This window comes from Hyperoodon ampullatus, assembly GCF_949752795.1.
Source record: "Hyperoodon ampullatus genome assembly, chromosome: 1".
NCBI classification, from domain to species: domain Eukaryota; kingdom Metazoa; phylum Chordata; class Mammalia; order Artiodactyla; family Ziphiidae; genus Hyperoodon; species Hyperoodon ampullatus.
In genome coordinates, this window is record NC_136914.1 from 220,764,318 (window position 1) to 220,789,803 (window position 25,486).

A 25,486-nucleotide genomic window follows, 5' to 3' on the forward strand; every position below is an offset into this window, starting at 1 on the left:
GCGGCCAGGCGGTGGAGTCGGCTTTTCAGAAAGTCCTCAGCCCGCTCCGCACACGCGCTCTTTCCTTCGAGGGTGTCAGGTGGGTGCCGGTCGTTCGGCTTTAGCTGAGGAGGAGGTTGGGACGGCGTCGTCCTTGGTGTGGGGCCGGGGCGGGTGGCGTCTGAGGGTTTTTGGCCCTGGGGCTTCGCCCTGTCAGGTGGCCCGGGCCGCCCTCGTGTCCCCCGGGCCGGGTGGAAGATGGAGAAAGGCCTGCGCCCGAAGGGGGGTGGGGTCTGCCCTCCCGGCCCCAGAAGAGCGAGCAGGACGGCGGCCTCGGGTCTGCGGTGGAGCAGAATGCGAGCTGGACCTGAAGGACCCTGAAGCTTTGGGTCCGGGGAAGTGGGGGCGGGTGGCTCTGTCCATTTGCCCCCGGGATAGGAAGGTAGATGGTCCCTCCCCACCACCACTACCTGTCCCCTTCCTGAAGAGTCCTGTGCAGATGAATTTTCCTCCTTTTGAAAGAAAAAAAGGAGTTAGAATATAGAAAAGTCGAATGCCAGAGTTCCAAAGGCCTTGAGTGTAAAGGGCCTAATTTGCAAAGGTGTTTTAATACTCCCGACGCATTCTCGGTTGTCTACATCAGTAGTTTTTCTTCTAGTTCCTGCTTCCTATATGTTAACTTTAATTCACACGACCAGCTTTGGCAGCCCAAAGAAAATAGGGTCTTCTTGTGAAACACCCATCTCCACTTTAAGGAGCCAGGTCAATACTATCAGCTGGACTTTGACTTTCCTGAATAAGGCTGAATGACCAAGAGTCAGGAAACTAGACTCCTATGGTCTCCCCTTTTTTTTTGGCACAGCCAGTAAATCACCAAATCTTGGTTTTCTTAGAGGAAACCTGTTCTATCTTTCTTCATCTCTGCTTCTTCTGTTTTCAAGCACTAGCTTTCATTTGAACGGTTCCGGGAGCTTCTTTACTGTCATTAGCCTTCGTTCTCAACCACTTCCACCCCATCCTCTGCACTGCCCTCTTCTCCTCCTGGTGCTTGCTGCTCTTGACCGAGTACAGCCTTTGTACTTTGACTCCCGCCTGCCTCCCTGCCCTCCCATCCCCCCCACCTTTGCGCAGGCTTTTCCCTCTGGAATGCCTGTTCTTTTGGAACAGGGAAAATCCTATGCATCGTTCAAAATGCAGCAGATCTCCACTCTGCTATAGAATTAAACTCATTCCTCTGTACTACTCTTATACTTTTAATTTATGTCAAAGAAAAGCCCAGGGGCTTCCCTGGTGGCGCAGTGGTTGAGAGTCCGCCTGCCGATGCAGGGGACACGGGTTCGTGCCCCGGTCCGGGGAGATCCCACATGCCGCGGAGCGGCTGGGCCCGTGAGCCATGGCCGCTGAGCCTGCGCGTCCGGAGCCTGTGCTCCGCAACGGGAGAGGCCACAGCAGTGAGAGGCCCGCGTACCGCAAAAAAAAAAAAAAAAAAAAAAAAAAAAAGAAAAGCCCAAACTGGACAGTGAAAGCAGATTTTATTCATAACTATGTAATAGGGGAAAAGACCTCAGTGTAGGACCAGGCTCAATTCTGCATACAGCATGGACAAGTGAGAATTTAAAGCCAAGGAGCGGGGTAGGGGGGGTCAGTGGATAGAAAATTACTAATGAGAAACCTCAAGGGTCAAAATGATTGTGCCTGAACCTACCTAACAGAATTCTTGCTGGTGAGAGGCCAGGGTTATTAGACATCACCCAGGGGATGATGGAAGATGAGGAACCTGATTAGCTATCAAGGGGGGTCAGATATGGAGGATGGGGGATTTGGAATTAAAATAAGTTGACTAAATTGACTTAGCAATGTTCTTGCTAAAACTAGATTTTATAAGGAAATGCCCAGATGAGCCTAGGAGAAGGTTCAGGAGCCTGAATAAAGTTTGGCCAAGCAAGAATCTTTGTCAGGTACTATAATTCTCTTATGGTTTCAGACTTTATCAGTTTACATATTTGTGTTCCCTACTATGTAGGCTTGCTGAGATTAGTAATTATTCTATGCCTGGTAAAGGTGTTGAGTACAGGTTTGTTGTATGGAATTGATAGATTGGTGGGAGTTGGCTGGCAGCTTTATTACAAAATAAGAGATGCAGAAAAAGGCAAAAATAGTAAATGCAAGCTTATGCTTTTTTCTTCAAAGCCAGGGGGGTGGTGGTTCAGAACTGACCTCACTCTTAATACGATAAATTGCTCTCGTCATGAATTGCAACTGATTTTTTTGCCCTATTTTTCCCCTTGAAATAAATCATAAAATATATGTTGGAAACTTTCCACCAATATCACTAGGATGTACTATGCAATTCTTTCACTCACTTACTTTAAAGTTTATTACAGCTTAATGTGTAAGAACTCAATATGCTCTTTAGAGGCATATTTCCAATCTGTTTTCAGAATATGAACCAATGCATATTTGAAAGGTACATTTTAGAAAGAAGTGACTTGTGGTATTAATTTTCTTGGGCCCATTCACTTAGTAATACGACAGTTGAGGTGTTGACCATCCTGATTTTAAGTAGAATGAGTTCTTAGTGTATTTGCCCTGCCTTTTACCCAGGAGTGTACTTCCCAGCAAGGTGGTTATAGGAACTTAACTTTCCTCCCAGCTGGTACCGCTTGAGTTGTACCTCTTCTCCTCCCTTCCCGTTCTTTCTGGTCCCTGCAGGCCCTATGGTTGCCTGGAGTTCCTTCTTCTCACCCTGCCTCAATGCTGGACCTGCAGTTAAGTTAAGTTAGAAGCGGGAAAGAAAGAGTAACCTTCCTACCCCTTTTCCCCCAACTTCATTTATAGCTGCTCACCACCGCCACGTCATTTATAACCTCTGTTCTGGTTAGTCCAACATTTCTGGACAGTATACAGTTTTCAATACAGCCTGGCTTCAGCCTTTCTGAAGACATGTAGAAATTATGGGGAAGCTCTTGATGTGTAGCTGAATCTGCCTACATCCATGATTATCACCTGTGTGACACCTTCTTATCCTAAAGCTGTTTTTGTAGTAAAGGGTTAACTTGTTAGGCGTGGGATGTTCAAAACTTGCCCACATTCCAAAGAAAGACCTGGTTCCTGACCAACTCCTGTCTTATCCTCTAAGCTGCTGGAATATCTGCTTAATAAAATTGTCTTTTTAACTATGGGCCTCAGCCCCACCAGCTAGGTTATGCTAACAGCGTGATGTGTGGTGAGGGCTATACTCTTTTTTTTTAATATAAATTTACTTACTTATTTTTGGCTGCTTTGGGTGTTTGTTGCTGGGCATGGGCTTTCTCTAGTTGCGGTGAGTGGGGGCTACTCTTTGTTGTGGCATGTGGGCTTCTCATTGCAGTGGCTTCTCTTGTTGCGGAGCTCAGGCTCTAGGGCACATGGGCTTCAGTAGTTGTGGCATGCGGGCTCAGTAGTTATGGCTTGCAGACCCTAGAGCGCAGGCTCAGTAGTTGTGGCGCATGGGCTTAGTTGCTCCGCAGCATGTGGCAACTTCCTGGACCTGGGCTCGAACCCGTGTCCCCTGCATGGGCAGGTGGATTCTTAGCCACTGTGCCATCAGGGAAGCCCCCAGGGCTATACTCTTTTAGTTTGGCCTCTGAAGAGGCTAAAGACTAAGAAACTAATGTCAGCACATTGGTGCTCCATGCCTACCTGATTGACCGCCAATAAAAACCTTGAACACAAAGACTCAGGTGCGCTTCCTTGGTTGGCAGGACTCTGCACATGCTTTCGCACATCGTTGCTGGATGCTTGAACCTGGTTTCTCTTGGACTCTGCTCCATGTGCCTTTGCTTTGCAATTTTTAGTCTGTATCCTTTCCTGTTTAAGAATCTGTTACAAGGCACAAACAGCAACAAGACGTGAAGAGTTGCACATTCTTCCATTAGTCACAGCAGTTAATTATAAGTGGGGAAAGTAGTAGAGTTTTATTAGGCGATAGTGTGTGCAGCTTTAAAAAAGAACCCTGCACTACTGTTACATGCTTTTCTTGCTTCCCTGTCTCTGCCCACTGTCACTACCCTAGAGTCTTAGTAAAGAGAAGAATTAAAATTGGGGAAAAGATTTCTTTAAAGATACAAATATAGGTATTGGGGGTAAGGTAGGTAGTAATCACATAACAATGTTTTACTGCTAACTGTACATGCCTTATAACAGATTCTTAAACACTCTGGGTTTCAGAGCCTCTTTATACCCTTAAACTGTTGAAAACTGCAAAGAGCTTTTGTTTAAGTGGGTTTTATCTTCTACATTAAAAAAAATTAACAACCTTATTCTGCTTGGATCTACAGCAATGTACACTAATGGGAACGAATCCAGTAAAAAAAAGTGGCTTGAAAAGTAACCAGCATGAATAACATGGTATAATCTACGGAAAAATCCACTCCAACTTCAGAATACCTGGCTTAAAAAGAACTTTCATAATGGACCCATTTCATGGGATTGTTTTATCCTGCATTCTTGGGGTTTTAGACTGCTTACTGAGAGTTTTAAGATCTATGAGAACTAACTCTTCTTTTGGTAAGTTAATAATGAAACAAAATAGTATCCAAGCTAAATCAACTATTGGATCTGTTTTATTATTTTTTTTAATTTTATTTTTCTTTGCGGTACGCGGGCCTCTCACTGTTGTGGCCTCTCCCGTTGCGGAGCACAGGCTCCGGACGCGCAGGCTCAGCGGCCATGGCTCATGGGCCCAGCTGCTCCACGGCCTGTGGGATCCTCCCGGACCGGGGCACGAACCTGTGTCCCCTGCATCGGCAGGCGAACTCTCAACCACTGCGCCACCAGGGAAGCCCTGGATGTGTTTTATTATTTTTTGTTATGTTTTTGTGTCACTTGCACATTGTGAAGAAGTAACTGAGCAAAAATTCTACATAGTATGTTCACAACTCATTTTGAATATTGTGTGTTTTTTATAAAAATTCCCTGTCTTTATGTATAATTGTAGAATTTTGAGGTATGTTTATTAAAGTCCTTCCAGGGATATGTTGTACTATTAGATTGCAGGTTAAGGGGAAGCTATAGAATCCTTTTTACCAGTTTTACCTTTGAGAGTTGTGCTTTTATATACAATGTAATGTGAACAGCCAATGTAAATTTTTAAAATTTGTAGTTATATTTATCTCTGCTGTGCACATTTTATTTTTCTCACTTTCTCTCCTCAAATAAATTATGAGCTTTTTTAAACACCAGACGATGTCTTTATTTATGTGTGAATCCCCAGCATTTAAGGCAGTATTTGGTACACAAATATCAAGTGAACATTGAATGGTTAACTTTTGCAGTGTTAAAATACGAGGCTCATTTATTAGGCTTTCGAGGGGGTTGATTGTTTTAAACATCTTTATAATAATTTTAAACATATGACACCATGATGGAAGTAAGGGAACAGTGAAAATCTCTGTTGGAAATCTCTAGGAATTGCTTTCTTCTGAGAAAATTGTTTTGGAAGCTTAAGAAACCAAGGAATTGACATCTGTTTCATCTGTGAGCCAGAGGTTGGTAGCATTCAGATTCTTCTTAGCAGAACTGCTTCTTGTACCTTTGATCTTTCCTCAAACACTTTGGTGGTTCTTAGGGTTAGTGAGATTGATGATTATTCTGGGTCTAAGTACCCACTTTCAGCATATTAGGTCATTTACTTTGCTTTCATCCTAACAACACCAAGAGCAAAATGGTCTTTGGGAAATCAGAAAAACACTAGATACTGTAAAATTAGTTCAAGATTTGGTAACATTTGAGTATCTGGCTCACACTTTAGGCCGTCTTTGTTAGGTTTTTTTAAAGAAGCTAAGAAGGAAGATAAGACTGGTGACATGATGATTCAACTGGAAATGACATTGATAGTGATTATAGAAAAAGCAAATAAGCTTATAATTTTTACTTTGGCATAAACTTTAGAGGAGGAGTTGTTGAAATGGGTATAAGCAATACCTCATTGGAGAGTAAAGTAAGGAAGTTCATTTTCACAGACCTATAAGTGGGTGGCAGCCAAGGAGACCAGCATTTACTAAGTGTCTTCTAGGCCACAAAGTAAACATGTGTTAGTTAATCTTCTCAGCAACTACAAGTGAGATTTTGGAGAGGTTGTGAACAATGCCATGCTATCAGAGTCATTTTGACGTTAAGGTAAAGCAGTTCAAGGTCTTTTTAAAAGTAAAAATCTGTTTGTGACTAGAAAGGTGTTCCAGAAGGCTTAGCTCTAAGGATCAGTAAAGAAAAGAGAAGATGGACAAAAGTGGTGAGGGATGAGGTCTTATGGCTCTTGCTATGTTTAAATAAACCTGGGCTTTGGCAGTTAGACTGTTAGCAATTTCTGTTAGTGATTAAAGAACTTGAGTGCTGAGTTGGTAGAAAACAGTGTTAAAAGTAACCAGAGGAGAAAACCTGCTTCTGAAGATACTGGGGATGTCAGAAGGTGGAGTCTCAGATTTTCTAAGTCCCCTTAAGAGGACTTCATTCATTATACAGATCGGAAACTTAAACCCGGAGTTGTCACACATTGCTTTTTCTGCTCACTTGCTCTCAGATGAATACAGTTCCCCTTAAGGTCAACTAACATGTTTGGAACAGGCAGCTGGATCACAGTGAATTGAAAGCTCTCATGAGAAGAACAGAATGAACACCCCCAACATGGGAAGATTTAGCTAAAGCTAAAATTGGAACTGGGTGCTGGGTACCTCCTACAGCCCATGTGGTAGTCTAGGTGAGGCAAGAGTCCCATGCAATGCCTGTGGCTGTGAGTGGCAGAACTGATAGAAGAGAACCAGCAAAGTAAGGTCAGTCAAGCAGTCTCACCCCAAGTTCAAAGCAGAGTGACTGTTCCAGCATGAAGGATTACTGACCAACCTCCATTCCCTTCTGAGGATCAGAAGGAACAGAATGATGACAACTAACACTGCCCATGTGACATAGCCAGTCTAATAGTGATTTAAATCAAGTTTAACAATAAATCCTAAACAGGAGTGACTTGTGTGCCTTCAGGTTATGTGTTTATATGTGAGGGAAAATGGGTCACAAATATCTCTTGAGGATGTCTCAATTGACTATATAAATTCTGGAGGAAAGGCAGCAACTCTGAGTTAGATATATGTGAGTTATCCCTTGCTTTCTTTGATAAGGAGATACTACATTCTTAAGATCATTCTCAAGAAGAGAATGATTTTGTGGCACACCTTTACACTCTCAGAGGTGTGTAGTATTTCCTCCACTGAAGTACAGCCAAGAGTAGCTCCCTTTCCTAGGGCGAAGTGGTCAGCCCTGGGGCTGAGGGAAGAAGGGAGTGTATGGAGCAGGACATAGTTCACATACCCAAGTGGTCTGGGCCCCATTATTTGACCCCAAAATTCACCCACCCGGACTCTCAAATATTTTGTCTCTGGTACTAAATGCAATGTTGCCATGTTGGCACCCTGCTAATTTAAGAGACCACATATTCAGTAAGTATCTCATCCCATTATTGTCCTTTTCTGGGTCTCAGGTGGGAGTGAGGTCTGTGAAGAAAGCTTTACAAATTCAGGGTTGTCCTCTAATTATGGCTGTATGCCAACATCACATGCTTATTTTTGAACCTGTCCTTGAAAATCATGTCTTTCTAGATAGTGGACACCTAAACTTGAAGTCATAATAGTTCATTTTGATGTTCTGAAATATAAAACAATTTTTATAAAAATTTTAAAAAATCATTTTGTTCCAGAACAGGTTGTTAAAAAAGATAACTGGTCCAAAATAACTGGTGAATTCTACCAAACATTAGAAGAGGAAATTATATCAGTTCTTTTCAATCTCTGAGAAGATAGAAACAGAGGGAATACTTCCTAACTTATTCTATGAGACCAGCATTAGCCTAATACCAAAACCAGACATTACAAGATATTACAAGAAAAGAACACCAGCGACCAGCATCTCTCATGAATACATATGCAAAGATCCTCAACCAAATATTAGCAAATTAAATCCAGCGATGTATAGAAAGGATTAGGCACCATGACCAAGTGGGGTTTATTCTAGGCATGCAAAGCTGGCTCAACATTTGAAAATTGAGTAATGTAATATATCAACAGGTTAAAGAAGAAAAGTCACAATCATATCAATAGATGCAGAAAAAGCATTTGACAAAATCCAACATTTTCATCATGATAAAAAAACTCTCAGCAAACTAGGAATAGAGGGGAACTACAACTTGCTAAAGAACATCTACAGGGACTTCCCTGGTGGAGCAGTGTTTAAGAATCCATCTGCCAATGCAGGGGATGTGGGTTCGAGCCCTGGTCCAGGAAGATCCCACATTCCACAGGGCAACTAAGCCCGTGGGCCACAACTACTGAGCCCGCGTGCCACAACTACTGAAGCCCGCACGCCTAGAGCCTGTGCTCTGCAACAAGAAAAGCCACCACAGTGAGAAGCCCGTGCACCGCAACGAGGAGTAGCCCCCGCTCACTGCAACTAAAGAAAGCCCATGTGCAGCAACGAAGACCCAATGCAGCCAAAAATAAATAAATAAATAAAATTTAAGAAAAAGAACATCTACAAAAAAAACTACAGCTAACATCATACTTAATGGTGAGAAACTAGATGCTTTCCCACAAAGATCAGGAACGAAGCAAGAATGTCTCACCACTCCTATTCAACATCATACTGGAAGCTCTAGCTAATGTAATAAGAAAAAGGAAATGAAAAGTATACAGATTGAGAAGGAAGAAAGAAAACTGTCTTTGATGACCTGACTGTCCATGTAGAAAATCCCAAAGAATCAACCAAAAACTTCTAGAACTAATAAGTGATTATGGAAAGGTTGCAGGACACAAGATTAACATACAAAAGTCAACTGCTTTCATAACACTAGCAGCGAGCAAGTGGATTTCAAATTTAAAACAATATGATTTACATTACACCCTAAAAATGAAATACTTGGTATAAACCTAACAACATTTGTGCAAGGTCTATGTGAGGAAAACTACAAAACTGATGACAGAAATCAAAGAAGGATTAAATGAAAGGAGATATTCCATGTTCATGGATAGAAAGCCTTAATATTGTCAAGAGGTCAATTCTTCCCAATTTGATCTATAGATTCAATACAGTCTCAATCAAAAGTCCAGTAAGTTCTTTTGTGGATATCAACAAAATTATTCTAAAGTTTATATGGAGAGGCAAAAGACCCAGAATAGCCAACACAGTATTGAAGGAGAAGAAAAGTCAGAGGACTGATACTACCCAACTTTACTGCTACAGTAATCAAGACAGTGTGGTATTGGCAAAAAGAATAGATCAGTGGGCAGAATACAGAGCCCAGAAATAGACTCACACAAGTATAGTCAATTGATCTTTGACAAAGAAGCAAAGACAATGCAGTGGAGGAAAAAAAGTCTTCAACAAAATGGAGGTGGAACAAACAGATAACCCATGTAAAAAAAAAATGTGATACAGGATTTTTATCTTTCACAAAAATTAATTCAAATGTAATCATAGACCTAAATGCTAAATGCAAAACTATAAAACTTATAGAAGATAACATAGGAAAAAGATCTAGATGACTTTGGGTTTGGTGATGACATTTTAGATACAACTTTAAAGACACGATCCATGAAAGAAGTAATTGGTAAGCTGGAATTCATTAAAATGAAAAACTTCCACTCTGCCAAAGATAGTGTCAAGAGAATAAGAAGACAAGCCACAGACTGGGAGAAAATATTTGCAAAAGACATATAAAGGACTGTTATCCAAAAGATACAAACAGCACTTACAACTCAACAGTAAGAAAATGAACAACCCAGTTTAAAAATGGGTAAAAGATCTGAACAAAAACCTAACCAGAGAAGATAGTCATCCCTCAGTATCTGCTGGAGATTGATTCCAGGACCCCATGCATACGTGCTTGTTAGCAGCATAGAGTTAACTTCTTCCACCTGGTGGGGATTTCAGTATCTGCAAAAGAGCTCAAAGAACTTGGCTCAGAATATTATCTATAACCCTTGAGGAGGAACTAAAGATCCTTGACTTTGTTTAATGACTAAACTATTATTATTTTGTCTTGCTTGACTGTTTTCCTTTCTTTCTGCATTTTCTCACTTCTCTGATTAAATTTACTGTTTGGAACCTGGGGAAGGCCTAGGAGGCTAAAGTTTTTCTACAGACAAGAGGCAGGCGGAGAACATGGGGGGCAGGGGGTGTCTGTTCTGGGAAGTCCCCATAGGGTCCTGTTGGGTTACATTACCCACCTATTAGAATATTTTAAACCCTAACAACACCAAGTGCTGACAAAGATATGAAGCAACAAGAACTCTCATTCATTGTGGTGGGAATGCAAAATGATACAGCCACTTTGGAAGACAGTCTGTCACTTTCTTACAAAACTAACATACTCTTACCACAAGATCCAGTAATCACGGTCGTTGGTATTTACCCAGATACCATAAGTTGAAAATTGACGTCCATGCAAAAATCTGCACACAGATGTTTATAGTAGCTTTATTCACAATTGCCAAAACTTGGAAGCAACCAAGGTAACCTTTGTAGGTGAATGGATAAACTGTGATTCATCCGGACAGTGGAATATCATTCAGTGCTTAAAAAGATACAAGCAATCAAGCCATGAAAGATGTGAAAGAAGCAAATATGAAAAGGCTGTATGATTCCAACTATATAACTTGGAAAAGGCAAAACTATGGAGGCAGCAAAAAGATAAGCAGCTGCTGGGGTAGGGAGAGATGAATAGGTAGTGCACAGAGGATTTTTAGGGCAGTGAACCTATTCTGTGTGACACTGTAATAATGGATACATAGCATCATACATTTGCCCAAACTCATGGAATGTATAACACCCAGAGTAAACCCTGTGTAAACTGTGGACTTTGGGCGATAATATGTGTAGGTTCATCGATGGTAACAAATGTACCACACTGGATGTTGATAGCCAGAGAGACTGGGGGTGGGGGGAGGTATATGTGAACTCTGTAGTTTCTGCTCAATTTTGCTATGAACGTAAAACTGCTCTTTAAAACGTCTATCTTAAAATAAGTAAACAAAAAAAACCATGTTTAAACGAGAAAAAAAAAAGGTTGCCTAGGAAAAGGGGAAGAAATGAGTGTGAGTGTGGATAAGTGATGAAAAATAAATTAAGGAGAGGGATCTTGCACTGGGCCTATGACAATAAAATGTCATGAAATGAAAAGTATGTTTAATTCAATGCTCACCTTCAATCCAAGAGAAAGAAAATGAGATAACGTATGTGTACATGCTCTGTAATCACAAATATATCAGATTTAGCATTGGGTTATTGATTATATTTTGTCCCAGTATACACTGATTTTCACTCACTTGTTCACATTTTAAACATAACTTCATATGACTAAGAAGTAATCTCCTAAAATAAGGTGAAAGCTAGAATATGAATTCAATTTTTCTACACCACATCCCCACAGAGGGAATTTGTTTTATACTTCTTCACAGCTTAGCATTTCTTTTTTAACACTAAAATACCTAGTGTGCTCTGCATGAATGCGCTGGACTTGAAGTCTGGGGATGTTCCTTTCCTGCCTTTATTTCCTCACACTTGCTGCCGACTGGCGGCGTTAGGATGCAATGACTACTATTTACTTTGCCCTTCCACCTATCCCATCTGTGAGGGGCAGCGGAGCGCAGTAGTCGGACTCAGATTCGATTCCTATTTTTTGATTTCCAGTAATTGACCTTCCAAAGACTGCTGGAGGAAAAGCCTCGAAGTCTCTTCTGCGATTTTCCTAGGCAAGGGACTTCATCGTAAAAACCAACAAAAACCCGAGGCGCAGATCTTAATGGTTTGCAAGTTTCCGGAAGGAAGGATGATTCTAACTGAAGTTTGTCTAACTTTCTGACTCTTTAGGAAACGTCCAGGTTTTACGAAACGCATCCCCGTGGACTTCCCAGACTAGAGGACTCGTCTCACAGAAAACTCAGTACCAGGGGTTCAGGGGACCTAGGGGACGACCTCGGATACAACCGCGACCACGCATAGTGTTTGGAGCCGAAGGCTCGCCCATTCCTCCATTGTGCCAACAGGCGGCGCAAGAGGGCGGTGGGAGACTGTGCATGCGCAGTTGGCGGACATTTCCGCAGACAACGCTCGCAGCCACCTCGGGTCTCTCGCGACAGCATGAAGGCAGGCGAGGACGCCAGAGGAGCGCGCAGCGAGAAGCCGAAGAAGCTAGGTCTCTGCGTCCTCTGCGGACTGCCCGCAGCAGGAAAGTCGACCTTCGCGCGTGCCCTCAGCCACCGTCTACGGCAGGAGAGTAGCTGGGCCGTGGGCGTCGTCGCCTATGATGACGTCATGCCAGACGCGTTCCTAGAGGAGGCGAGCGCTCGCCCATTGGTCAGTACGGGGGGGGCGGGGCCTAGACTGCTGTCGCGGAGGGAAATCTACAAACTCCGCGATTCTTGTTCTGGGTAATACCTGGTGTGGGAGGTGGATCTCTGATAGAGGAGAGACAGGAGTTCGAGGAAAGGGGAGCTGGTTTAACACGGAATGAGTTGACTAGAAATAGAAAACGATGCAAACAGCCACCAGCATAAGGTTAGGGTCCGAAGTCAGCGTGCAAGGTGGGAGTCCCCCATAATCAAATATCCTGAAAATCCTTTGGGAAGTTTGTTCTGAAAAGAAGGACAGAATCTCTCAAAAATTCCAACACAGCCAATTTAACATTCAGCCAGGCGAATCCAGGTATTGTGGGGCTTTAAGTTATGCGGTTTGGGGAAACACTTTTAAAGAAAAAGGATACAAAATTATAAGTGACAGGGTACTTACTAGGGCCCCTCCTGTGACAATAGAGTCTGTACAAATGAAGGACTTGGCCTCTGAAGCTGGATCTTCATTCAACTGAGGGTAAACCTGCTTCTGCCAGAATAGGAAAAGATGGCTGTTTCTTCGTTGACCACCAGATGAAGTAATAGGCTTGTATTTAGGGGTCAACTTGGGTTCCCAGTACATACTTCTCTTTAAGCCCTCCGATCACCCTCAGCGCTGTGAGATGCATCCCCTTGAGAAGCATGTGAAAACTGAGACTTCCGCGGGGAAGAGTAGATTCACGTCACCCATCTCATGCTCACTCTAGAGAAAATACTCTTTGATTAAGATATTCTGAAAATTTTAAAGTTATTTTTGTCATTTAGTGCCGAATGTAGATGAATTCACATAAATAAAATTCAAATATGGTGTGATTCCACTCTGTAAGTATATATGCAAAAATACAGTACATTTGGCACATGGAAGAATTTTGAACTTCTCCACCAAAGTTATATACTTCCTCATTCTTGGTTAATTGTGAGGTAAATACAGTATCAGGCCCCTGGTAGCACCGGATTTACTTAAGTAATAGTATTTTTACCACTATGGAGAAAGCTGGAAGTTGTTGATAGGGATTGTTGTATCTGCTGGGGTTTTCCCTCACTTTTCTTATTATATTTTTTCCACTCTCCCCATACAGACGAAGGCCATGGGGCTCATCCAGTCATCACGAGTAGGATATCTCACCTTTTAGGAAGTGATCGTGTTTCTGTTTCCTTTTGAGTGGGCTTTGCTGATGTATTTGTTTTATGTGCCATAATCTCAGTGATGTGCTAGAGCATGGACAGACAGGAGAGGGATCCTGATCTCCTGTCCTTGTGTTTTCCCTCCAGCCTTGACCTCATAACTATGTCAGTGTTCACCAGAGCCTTTGAGCAGTGCAAGACTACTTATATTTTCAAGCTATTTATTCTCTTCTCCTCAATCTGCTTCCTCTATCTTTCCCTATCCCATTCCAATCCTGTTGTTAGCCTGAGGTCTTTTCATCTGGACCCAGGGACCTTTCAGCTGATCCTCCTTCTATCTACAACTTTTCTTATTTCAAGGGAAAATGAGCATTGCTATATCTTAGCCAGACTATTTTATTTTGGCAGGATATTGATTTTCTTTTTATTTTTGGCTGCGTTGGGTCTTCGTTGCTGCACGTGGGCTTTCTCTAGTTGCCGCAAGCGGGGACTACTCTTCATTGCGGTGCGGGAGCTTCTTATTGCGGTGGCTTCTCTTGTTGCGGAGCACGGGCTCTAGGCGCGTGGGCTTCAGTAGTTGTGGCTCACAGGCTCTAGAGTGCAGGCTCAGTAGTTGTGGCGCACAGACTTAGTTGCTCCGCAGCATGTGGGATCTTCCTGGACTAGGGATCGAACGCGTGTCCCTTGCATTGGCGGGTGGATTCTTAACCACTGTGCCACCAGGGAAGTCCCAGGGTATTGATTTTGGTTCCTCCTTTCTCCTGGATGGTAACAGCTTTTCATTCTTTCATTTCTTCACTTATTCATTCAGTCATTTCATATACATTTCTGGAGCATCTATTAGGTGTCTGACCCTCTGCTGAAGCCTGGGTATACAGTAGACTATTGATCTAGCAGGGACATAGAGATACCTAAACAATGTAAACCCTGTTAGAGTGGAGACCCAATATACACAGAACAGGGTGTCATGATAGGCAAGGGACGATCTGAGCTGCCTTCTGCATGGTTGAGTCTGAGAAGAGTTCACAGAGAACTAACATCACTGAGTAGTTTTTCAGGCAGAGGGAACAGCGTATATGAAGACATGAGGATGAGAAAGCAAGTTGTGTCTAGAGAACTCCAAATGGTTCAGAAATTATCATGTGGAGCAGGGGGTTGTTGAGGCATGACCCTACTGGCCAAAGCCTAATATAAATTGCAATTCTGCGGTATTTTGCAGCCATCCCAGTGGAAATCGCTTCGCCAGGAACTGTTGAAGTACCTTGAATACTTCTTTCTGGCTGTCATTAACGGGTGTCAGATGTCTGCCCCACCCAGCAGGACTGAAGCCATGTGGGAGGATTTTCTAACCTGCTTGAAGGATCAAGATCTGATATCTTCTTCAGCACTTGAGGCCCAGTCTCACTATCTCTTAACGAAGACTGCTGTTTCTAGACCTCTGCTTTTGATTTTAGATGACAACTTTTATTATCAAAGTATGAGATATGAAGTCTATCAGCTGGCTCGGAAATGTAATTAACACATTTTTTTTCTTACACTCAGAGACATTTATTCGCATATCAAAATCACTACTGTCTTTAGTGAGGACTTGATTGGATTAGGAGGTTTATATGGATTTACTTAATTTTCAAAGCTACATGTTCAGTATTGCAAATGGTCTTTCCTGCTGCAGGTGGATTAACTTGTCTAAGTATGTTTATTTCACATTTTGGAAAAAGTACCCTAGTAATTTTGTGGTTTTTGAATGGTTTTCAGATTCATTAGGCTTTTGCCAGCTCTTTTTAGAGTGTTCTCTCGAGACCTGTCTACAGAGGAATGGCCAGAGACCACTTCCAGTGCCTGCCGAGACCATCCACCTGATGGGAAGCAAGATAGAAAAGCCCAACCCTGAGAAAAATGCTTGGGAACACAACAGCCTCACAATTCAGAGCCCAGCGTGTGCTTCAGAGGCCAGGTAGCCTACTCAAAGGTGTCCTTCACTAGCTGCTTTGCTGAGCCAGGCACTGTGCTGAATGCTTTCCCTGTATCCACCTGGTTACTCTTCACACAAGCCTTGGAGAGGGACATTATTTCCCCTTTCTTTAGAAGAGGAAACTGAGTGAGGAAGTTTAGTTTGCCCAGTGTCACGTCACTGAAATTGTAAGTTACAGCTGAGACGTGAACCCAAGTTTGTTTGCAAATGTGTACTCTCATTAAAATTATACTGTTTCCCAGAGGTCAGGGCAGGGAGTTCAGAGTAGGGCACATCTCTGATACTCTTGCTGAAGTAGCATAGTCTAAATAGATTGCCCAGTAGTTTTCTTATAGAGAGAAAAGGAATAGAACTGGTACTAAATCCTAATTTGCCTAAAACCTCACTCCTGTTACACTGCTTGTGTAGATGTGAGGCTTGTGGCTATGGTGTCTAATGCATTTCATTCCTAAAATAGGTCTTGAGAGTTCTAGAGTTCTGGAGAGTTCTAGTTCAGCACATTTCTGATAGAAGTTTCACTGATGATAGAAATGTTCTGTTTGCCCTGCCCAGTGTGGTAGCTGCTAGCCACATGCGACTGACCATTGAGCACTTGAAGTATAGCCAGTGCAACTTATTACCTGAATTTTAAATATCACTTTAATCACTTTAAACTTAACTGGCTGCATGTGGCCCACGGCTGCTTCACGGGACAGCGCAGTTCGAGAGGTATATTGCCCACAGTTCCTTAGTTCCTGCCTGACTGTTGTCCAGAGGGGATCAGCAGGGGTTTTTTTGGTTTTTTTTTAATTTTATTTATTTATTTTTGGCTGCATTGTGTCTTCATTGCTGCGCAGGGGCTTTCTCTAGTTGTGGCGAGCAGGGGCTACTCTTCGTTATGGAGTACAGGCTTCTCATTGTGGTGGCTTCTCTTGTTGCGGAGCACGGGCTCTAGGCACGTGGGCTTCAGTAGTTGTGGAACGTGGGCTCAGTAGTTGTGGCTCACGGGCTCTAGAGCTCAGGTTCAGTAGTTGTGGTGCCTGGGCTTAGTTGCTCCGCGGCATGTGGGATCTTCCTGGACCAGGGCTCAAACCCGCGTCCCCTGCATTGGCAGGTGGATTCTTAACCACTGCGCCACCAGGGAAGTCACAGATCAGCAGTTTTTAAAAGGCTAATTTTTTAAACTCATTCCTCAAAATGTTTTGTTTCCAGGATACAGTTCCCATGGATTTTGTAATACTCTAACATTCTAAGAAAAAAAGAAAAAATTCGATTTAAGTAACTGTTGTTTATAGGGTTAATGAAATAAGCTATGGCTGAGATTCCTAATTTTAACTTCTCATAATATCTTGAAACTTTGAGAAGGCGAGCATGTAGCCAATTGATGGCTACTCTTTCTGGAATACTGAAAATGTTTTCCTTCGCAAGTGAATGGCTGGTTGAGGCATTGAGGTACCCCATTTTAGCCCATGAGAGCAGCCTAAGGTGAGCATCACTGCTCCGGGGGCCAGCTCTTGCTAGAAGCAAGGAGGAGTGTGAGCTTTGCCAGTGTCAGTACCAACCCTGAACATAATCTGCAGTTTTGTCTTGGGTCTTAAGAATATGGCCCAAAATAGTCATAGCGTGGCTATGACTGCAGTCTGAAGTCTGGTGGCCCTGAATTGGAAGTTGAAAGATGATGTGACAAATATACCTTTCCCAGGCTTCTGTGAAATACTACTACTGCTACTACTACTACTACTACTACTACTACTACTACTACTACTACTACTACTACTACTATTACCACTACTGCTGTTACCACTACTATTACTGTTACCACTACCACTACCATTACCACTACTAATGCTACTACTAGTACTACTATTAGCAGCAACAGCTGTTGAGCAGATACTATGTCCTGGGCAAGTTCTGAACACTTTATATGTATAATCTGATTCAGTCCTCACAACAACCCTTTGAGGGCAGATACAATTATCCCCCTTTCATGATGGGACAACTGAGGCCCATGTAAGTAAAGTAACATATCCAGATAGTAAATGGCAGAGCCAAGATTTGGACCCATTGCAGTCTCACTCATTCCAGAACCTGGGCTCTTTTCTTTGTGAGAAAGATCACGTTGAGGTGAAGGTTTAATTCAGTGACTTCACTGGCTTATGTTTCTTCAGTGCTACTCCTTGTATCTGAGTAAAATTTAAACTCCTTACCATAACTTGCACACTCTCACCCTGATTTTTTTTTTTTAACGTTCTATTCTTTTACTAAAAATATGTCCATTCAGGGGCTTCCCTGGTGGCGCAGTGGTTGAGAGTCCGCCTGCCGATGCAGGGGACACGGGTTCGTGCCCCGGTCCGGGAAGATCCCACATGCCGCGGAGCGGCTGGGCCTGTGAGCCATGGCTGCTGAGCCTGAGCGTCCGGAGCCTGTGCTCCGCAATGAGAGAGGCCACGGCAGTGAGAGGCGTACCGAAAAAAAATAAAAAATAAAATATGTCCATTCAAGGAAGATGTTTTGTTTTTCTAGTTTGGTGACTCACAGGAGGAAAAGTTTAGGTCAGCAAAAACAGAGAGAGTGGAACGCTGGGGGAAAAGAATCTTGTTTTTTAAGATGAGACTATTCTGGAAAACTTAAATTAGAGCTTTACTTTGACATGTCACTCTCTCATGATTGCATTAGAAGTTTTCACTTCGTATAATTAAAAATCTCATCAGACGAAAATCTGCCTGTCGTGCACATGATGTTTGAGTGACAGACTTCATAATTTATATTCTCAGAGACATGACATTCAGTACTTTCTTTTTTTTCCTTTTTTTGGAATTTTAAATCTGATCCCTAAATTTGTTTGTTTTTAATTTTTATTGGGGTATAGTTGATTTACAATGTTGTGTTAGTTTCAGGTGACAGCAAGGTGAGTCAGTTCTACCTATACCTATATCCACTCTTTTTTAGATTCTTTTCCGATATGGGCCATTACAGAGTATTGAGTAGAGTTCCCTGTGCTCTACAGTAGGTCCTTGTAGTTACCTATTTTATATATGGTAGTGTGTATGTGTCAATTCCAACCTCCCAATTTATCCTCCCCGCCCCCCAGCTCTAATCCTGATTAACTCCCCAGCCTCACGTCCCACAACTCTCCCCTTGCTCCTTTTCAACCAAACTGGCCTTTTCTGTCCCATGAACACGAGAAGCTTGTTCTTGTCTCGGGGCCATAGTGCTTGCCGTCCCCTCTACCCTTCCCACGTATGTAAGCTTCACTGGCTTTCCTGTTCGCTCACTCATCCACTTGTCGCTGTCTGAAACTATTATTTTTTGCTTATTTATTTATTCTCTGTCTCTCTCCATTATGTTATCAGGCTTAGAGAGGGTAGGGATCTTGCTACACCCCCAGCTTAGCACATAGTTTCACACACATAGTTGTACATTTTTCATATATGAAGATGCTCAATAAATATTTGTTAAATGAATAAATGAATTCTACTGCAACCCTCGATGACCTCTTGTCCTGTGGGGAACTTTGCAAATTCACATCCAGTAAATGAGCAGAAGCCAGAAAATAAAGACTAAGCCTCCTTCTTTAGGGAATATAAAGTTCTAGGAGCCTAAAGTTCAGCAGTTAATGAGGGAAGAGAGAGAATGTCTTTTAAAACCTTATTGATATGAGTCTTTGGAAATTAATATTTTTTACATGAGGGGATTTGGGGGGCTTATCACTTGTTTTGAGCTTCTACATTTTAATTTTGCAAGTAGAAGGTAGCTCCCAAATCACTTTGCTTTTCCCCTTTTGTTCAGGAGTTTGGATATACCACTTTCATTCCTCTAGAATTCAGCTTAGTACCCATAAACACAAGTTCTTTAAAAACAGGTGTTTGATATAAGGATTTATTTTATCCTACCTTCTCTTATAGACTGAAATTGACTGATTTACTGCTTACTGCTTTGGAAAATCCAATAAAGTACGTGGAGGAGAATGTGGAACAAAAGGTAAGTCTTCCAGTTTAGATTTAGTATAAATGAGAAGGAACTTTTTGTAGGAATATCTTTTTGACCTGAGTGTACAATATGAGTAACATGTGAGAGACACTTTGTCCCTGCCTTGGCATCTTACCAGCATTCAGCTCCTGACACCTGGATGCAGTGGTAGTCTGGAGGGAGCTTGCACTGCCTGGTCAAAGACTGTTCAATTTTCAGAAACGTTGGAGCCTGTTGACATGTTGGTAGCTCGAAGTGGGCATGGATGGGAATATTTACACTGTAGGAACAGACAAAATACTATGGATAGGTTTGTGTTTTGCTCTTTGAGAGCCCATTCTTAGACATTTACCAGCATACTGCCTACATGGAACCCAGTTTACAACTGGATGTGTTTCGTTTAAACCCTCTCCTAGGGAAGAACAACTGAAACAGAAAAGTCACGTTTCCTTTTCTGTATCTCTTCACCTATGCATCCCCTACACTTTAGTTATTTCTTTTGTAAAACTAGATAACTGTTCCAATAACAATGTCTATTACCTAGGAAACAGACAGAATTATTTGTTCAACTAACATTCTTCATCAAGCTGATCAGACCCTCCGAAGAATTGTCTCTCAGACAATGAAGGAAGCGAAAGGTGTGTTGAGTAGTTAAGATTCTATTTAGTTGAGACTATTCTTTCCTGCTACTCTTGTTCCCTGGACGTGGGTAGTTTATTTGCTTTCATTCATAAAGTTTATATCATGTTTTCAGTTTAAATATGCAACTTGGTTATATTAAGCTAAAACTTCTACCTCTGGAACCAGGCATTCATCCATCCAATAGGTTTTTACTGAGTGGCTACTCTGTACTAGGCTTTATTTTGGATACTGGGGAGTTGAGAGGGAGCAGAACATCACAGTGAGGAGACAAACAAAAAATATATAAATATATGAATATATGCCGGTGCTCTGGAGAAAAGTAAAGTAGGGTAAGGCAAGGTAGTGATGGGAGGATTTATTTATTTATTTATTTATTTTGCGGTACGCGGGCCTCTCACTGTTGTGGCCTCTCCCGTTGCGGAGCACAGGCTCCGGACGCGCAGGCTCAGCAGCCATGGCTCACGGGCACAGCCGCTCTGCGGCATGTGGGATCTTCCCGGACCGGGGCACGAACCCATGTCCCCTGCATCGGCAGGCAGACTCCCAACCACTGCGCCACCAGGGAAGCCCAGGATTTATTTTTAAAAGGGTAATCAGGAAGGCTTCTCAGAGGAAATGGCATTGAAGCAAAGGTGTGAATGAAAGGAAACAGCAAGCCATGCTGATGCCTGCAGGATCGTTTCACGCAGTGGACACATCAAGTGCAAAAGTCCACAGGTAGAGTTGGTATGTTCTAGAACAGAAAAGAAGCCATTGAGTCTGGGGTGAAGTAAGGGATGGGGAGAGGGAGTCAGGGGCCAGGTGTAAAATCAGCATGGAGTTTGAACAGGCTTGGTGCATTGTCAGTCTGAACTTAGATGAAATATGTGATAATTATAGTTTTATAAAATAATTCCTTCAGGATTTTTTTTTTTTTTTTTTTTTTTTTTTGCGGTACGCGGGCCTCTCACTGTTGTGGCCTCTCCCCGTTGCGGGGCACAGGCCCCGGATGCGCAGGCTCAGCGGCCATGGCTCACGGGCCCAGCCGCTCCGTGGCATGTGGGATCTTCCTGGACCGGGGCACGAACCCGTGTCCCCTGCATCGGCAGGCGGACTCCCAACCACTGCGCCACCAGGGAAGCCCTCCTTCAGGTTTTAAATATTGAACTCTTTGCTATATTTAAACTTTGATTTAAAAAATAACAGCAGCTTAACATTTCTTGAACTCCTTTTATATGCTAAGTGCCTTATAAATATAGTTTCTAGTCTTTAGAATCCTATCGGGTAAGTGTAATTTTACAAATGAGGAAATGGAAGGTCTGAGAGGATAAGTAACTTGCCCAAGGCTGAACTTAACACCTGCTAAATATTGTACCTGGGCAACCTGATGCTGAGCTAAGTCTGATTCTAGTTGGTGCTTTCTGTTATGTTCCCCCACATCACCAACATTTATTATTAATACCTTTACAAAAACTTAGAACATTGGAAAAAGAAACAATATACTAACCATATTGCTTTTCAGACCTTTTTGAACCATGATCCGTAAGCAGGTTATAATACTGTAACCTAGTGTGTAGCCCAGTACACAGACACACTCCTGCATAGAAACAAGTTTCACAAAACCTTCACATGTTTAATGAACTGTGTTCCATTTGATTCCATCTTAGAAAAACATTGGTTGCAACTTGCAACCCATTTATGCCTTGTAATCCAAAGCTTGAAAAAGAGAGCTGGAACAAAAATGGCATCAGATCAGAATGAAAACAAAAATTGTTGTACGAGTTCTTTCAACTATTTGCCTGTCCATAAAATGAAGGGAAGGGGGCATAGGGTTATACCCAAATTACTCTTGACTCTTTTCCTACCCATTAATTTTGTGTGTGTGTGTGAAGGAGGTGGTACTAGCTTCTAGAACTGTGCTTAAATAAAATTTAAAAATTGTTCTCCTTCCATCAAGGAAGTGAAGGGACAACCCACAGAATGGGAGAAAATATTTGCAAATCACATCTCATAAGGGACTTATATCCGAAATACATAAAGGACTCTCACAACTCAATAATAAAAATAACCCAGTTTTTTAAATGGGCAAAGAATTTGAATAGAAACTTCTTCAGGGAAGATACACAAATGACCAGTAACCACATGAAAACATCATTAGTCATCAGGGAAATGCTAACCAAAACCACAATGAGATACCACTGCACACCCACTAGGACAGCTAGAATCCAAAAGTCCACGTGGTAGGATGTGGAGAACTCAGAACCCACATACACCACTGCCGGGAATGTAAAGTGGTGCAGCTGCTTTGGAAAACAGCCTAGCGGTTCCTCAGACAATTAAATGTAATTACCACGGGACCTAGAAATGAAAACAAATGTTCCTATAAAAATTTGTACACAAGTGCTTATAGCAGCATTATTCCTAATAGCCAAAAGGTAGAAGCAACCCAAATGTCCATTGGCTGACAAACAAAATGTGGTCTATGCATACAATGGATTATTCAGCCATAAAAAGGAATGACGTACTACAACATGGATGAACCTTAAAAACATTATGCAGGGCTTCCCTGTTGGCGCAGTGGTTGAGAGTCCGCCTGCCGATGCAGGGGACATGGGTTTGTGCCCCGGTCCGGGAGGATCCCACATGCCGCCGAGCGACTGGGCCCGTGAGCCATGGCCGCTGAGCCTGCGCGTCCGGTGCCTGTGCTCCGCAACGGGAGAGGCCACAACAGTGAGAGGCCTGCGTACCGCAACAAAAAAAACCCCCAAAAAACAAAAAACAAAACAACATTATGCAAAGTGCAAGAAGCCAGTCACAAAAGGGCACACATTATGAGTCCAGTCATGTGAAATGTCCACAATGGGTTAATCTAGAGACCTCAAGTAGATTAACGGTTGCTTAGGGATTGAGGGCAGAGAGAGGGGGAATGGAGTTAAGAGGGTGATACCTAAGAGTACAGATGATAAAAATGTTCAAAGATTGACTGTGGTGATAGTTGCTTATATCTGTGAATATACTAAAACCACTAAATTGTAGTTTAAATGGGTAAACTGTATGTTATGTGACTTATATCTCTGTAAAGATGTTCAACAAAAAAATCAGTTCTCAGTCACACTACCCACATGGCTAGTGGCTGCTTGATAGAATAGGGCAGATTTAGAATATTTCCATCATTGTAGAAAATTATATTGGACAACTGTTCTAGGTATTGTCTATCAGAGCTTCAAAGCCAAATTGTCATTTTCTAGCTCTGCTTGCATTTTGCCTTACTACCTGTTAATTCAATAAGACTGTCAAGTTATTTTGTCAACAAAAAGTCCCTTTCAGGTTTGCCTTTTCTGCTCGCGCATGTCATAGCAAGTTATTTAAATGATCTGCCTGTATCACATAAATGTGACCTTAGTCTACATATTACACCAACTCAATTATGATTTATAGAAGAATCTGAATGGTTTGTCTGAAGTAATCAAATTAATTTCCTGCTGTCACCAGTCCAGCTTGATTTAATTTACACAAATAATTTGAGATTATCTTTATTTTAGGTGAACAGGTGTTTCCGTACAACTTGAAACTTCTAGCCGAAGAACTTAACAAACTCAAAGCAGAGTTTTTGGAAGACCTAAGACAAGGAAACAAAAAATACCCGTGCTTTCAACAAACCATGGACTTATCAGATGTTATTTCTTTTTTTCATTATGAGAAAGAAAACATTGTACAGAGGTATTTTTCAAAGCAGCATTAAAACTTGATTTCCAATCAAAGCCATTTTGGTTACGATTTTGCAAACTAATTTAAACAATTCTGTATTACTGGATGTTTTCTAGGCCAATGATGTGAATTGCCAAAGGAGGGGGGGAAATCAGTCCATTCTAAAAGATCCATTTGTCATAACAGAAACTACTTCAGTCAGTCACTTGTCAGATGTGACATGGATAATTAAGCATCAGAGGAAGCCTTCCTCATTTATGTGCCAGAACAGTTGGGGGGGCAGGGGTCACACCTTAAATAAAGAGAAGAAATTAGGAAGGAGAAAAGATGCTCATTATGGAACTGTTTTTGCTTTTAACTCATGCAACGTCTTCTCATGGGTAAGGCACTCTACAAATCCAAACCAAGGTAGCCATAAAATCTTCAAAAAAAATTAACATTTTACACACTGGAAAATTATTTTAAAAATTGGATCGTAGTTTTCAAAAAAGAAAAATCGAGATCATTAGAAAGTGTTATTTTTTATTCATATATTACAAAAGCAGAGCTTCATTCACAATATGAACTACATACTAGATAGAGTTATTTCAGCATTAAACTGCTTTCTGGAATCCCTAAACAATAGTGTGTTTTGCAACCATACTCAAGTTTTATGTTTTACATATAAAATACGTTCTTGACATCAAAGTACATATTAACAAAACCAAGTTCTAGAAACCATATACCCTCTAAGACTACTTAATGAAAAGTCCTTAGCAGGGAATTTTTAAAAAAATAATACATCCATTTGATAAATATTTTTGTAGAACTTAAATGAGGTTTATCTCTGAACATTTTTTTAGTAATATTCCCTTTGTCAAACAGTTCTGCAGATGAATGGCAAACACTTATTTCTAAAATGAAATAGCACTGGAAAATATCCAGTGAAATTTTTTCAAAGTAAAAGTCTAGCCTTTACTTGAATTTCAAGAAGTTGTAGCTACATACTATATTCATAAAATCTGAAATAAAATTACTCCCTGTTAATCTCTTCACAGTTTCTTAAAAAAAATATTAGTGGAGATAAAGTATCTACCAACTTTAAAAATCTAAACTTATGTTCACTGAACAAAAATAAATTTAGTTTCAGAACATTGCCTGTTAACAGCAAAGTATTATAAATAGTGCATGTTAAACTTTTGTGAACTCATTTCTATAAAATATTTGATTAAAAATAAAATGGGAGAAACATATTCAATACTTAATAGAAGATATTAACATCTTTCCAATACAGAATTTAACTCACAAAAAATTTAAATAAAATCCTAAATATTTTTAGAAATACAATACTAAAAAAGTTTCTAAGGTAGATTTGCTTCAAAAACTTTAGTGCATTTAGAATTAACTACAGCTTTCAAGCATCGATACCTTTGGAATACAACTGTGCTCTTTAAGTCCTAGGAATTTAAAAATTATACATTCTAGTTTGCAATTGTGAAAAAAAATCTGAACTAAATGTACTTTCAAAACATCTCTTTAGTTCTCAGAAAAAAATGTATTTGTCACTATTTGGCCCAGAATATACAGTAAATAAACTGGTTTTAACATGAGAGTTCTTTTTTGTTTCATGAAGACTTTCATTTTCTATTTTGTGGTATTGCTTTTATATGAAGAATAAAATAGAAGAAAAAAATAACCACAAAAGCTTCCAAATGACAGCAACTTGTTTCTGACAATATATACA

General features: G+C 41.3%; 1 protein-coding gene across 1 annotated transcript; it reads left to right on the top strand.

Annotated features, from left to right (window-relative positions):
• Positions 1 to 12,141: 12,141 nt before the first annotated feature.
• Positions 12,142 to 23,810, top strand: PSTK (phosphoseryl-tRNA kinase; the record flags this gene model as incomplete). Its single annotated transcript, XM_079701617.1, has 6 exons — positions 12,142 to 12,357; positions 14,734 to 15,025; positions 15,270 to 15,468; positions 19,371 to 19,446; positions 19,979 to 20,072; positions 23,598 to 23,810. The coding sequence occupies 6 exons, from the start codon at positions 12,142 to 12,144 to the stop codon at positions 23,795 to 23,797; spliced, it is 1,077 nt and encodes a 358-aa protein (XP_079557743.1). The 3' UTR covers positions 23,798 to 23,810.
• Positions 23,811 to 25,486: the final 1,676 nt, after the last annotated feature.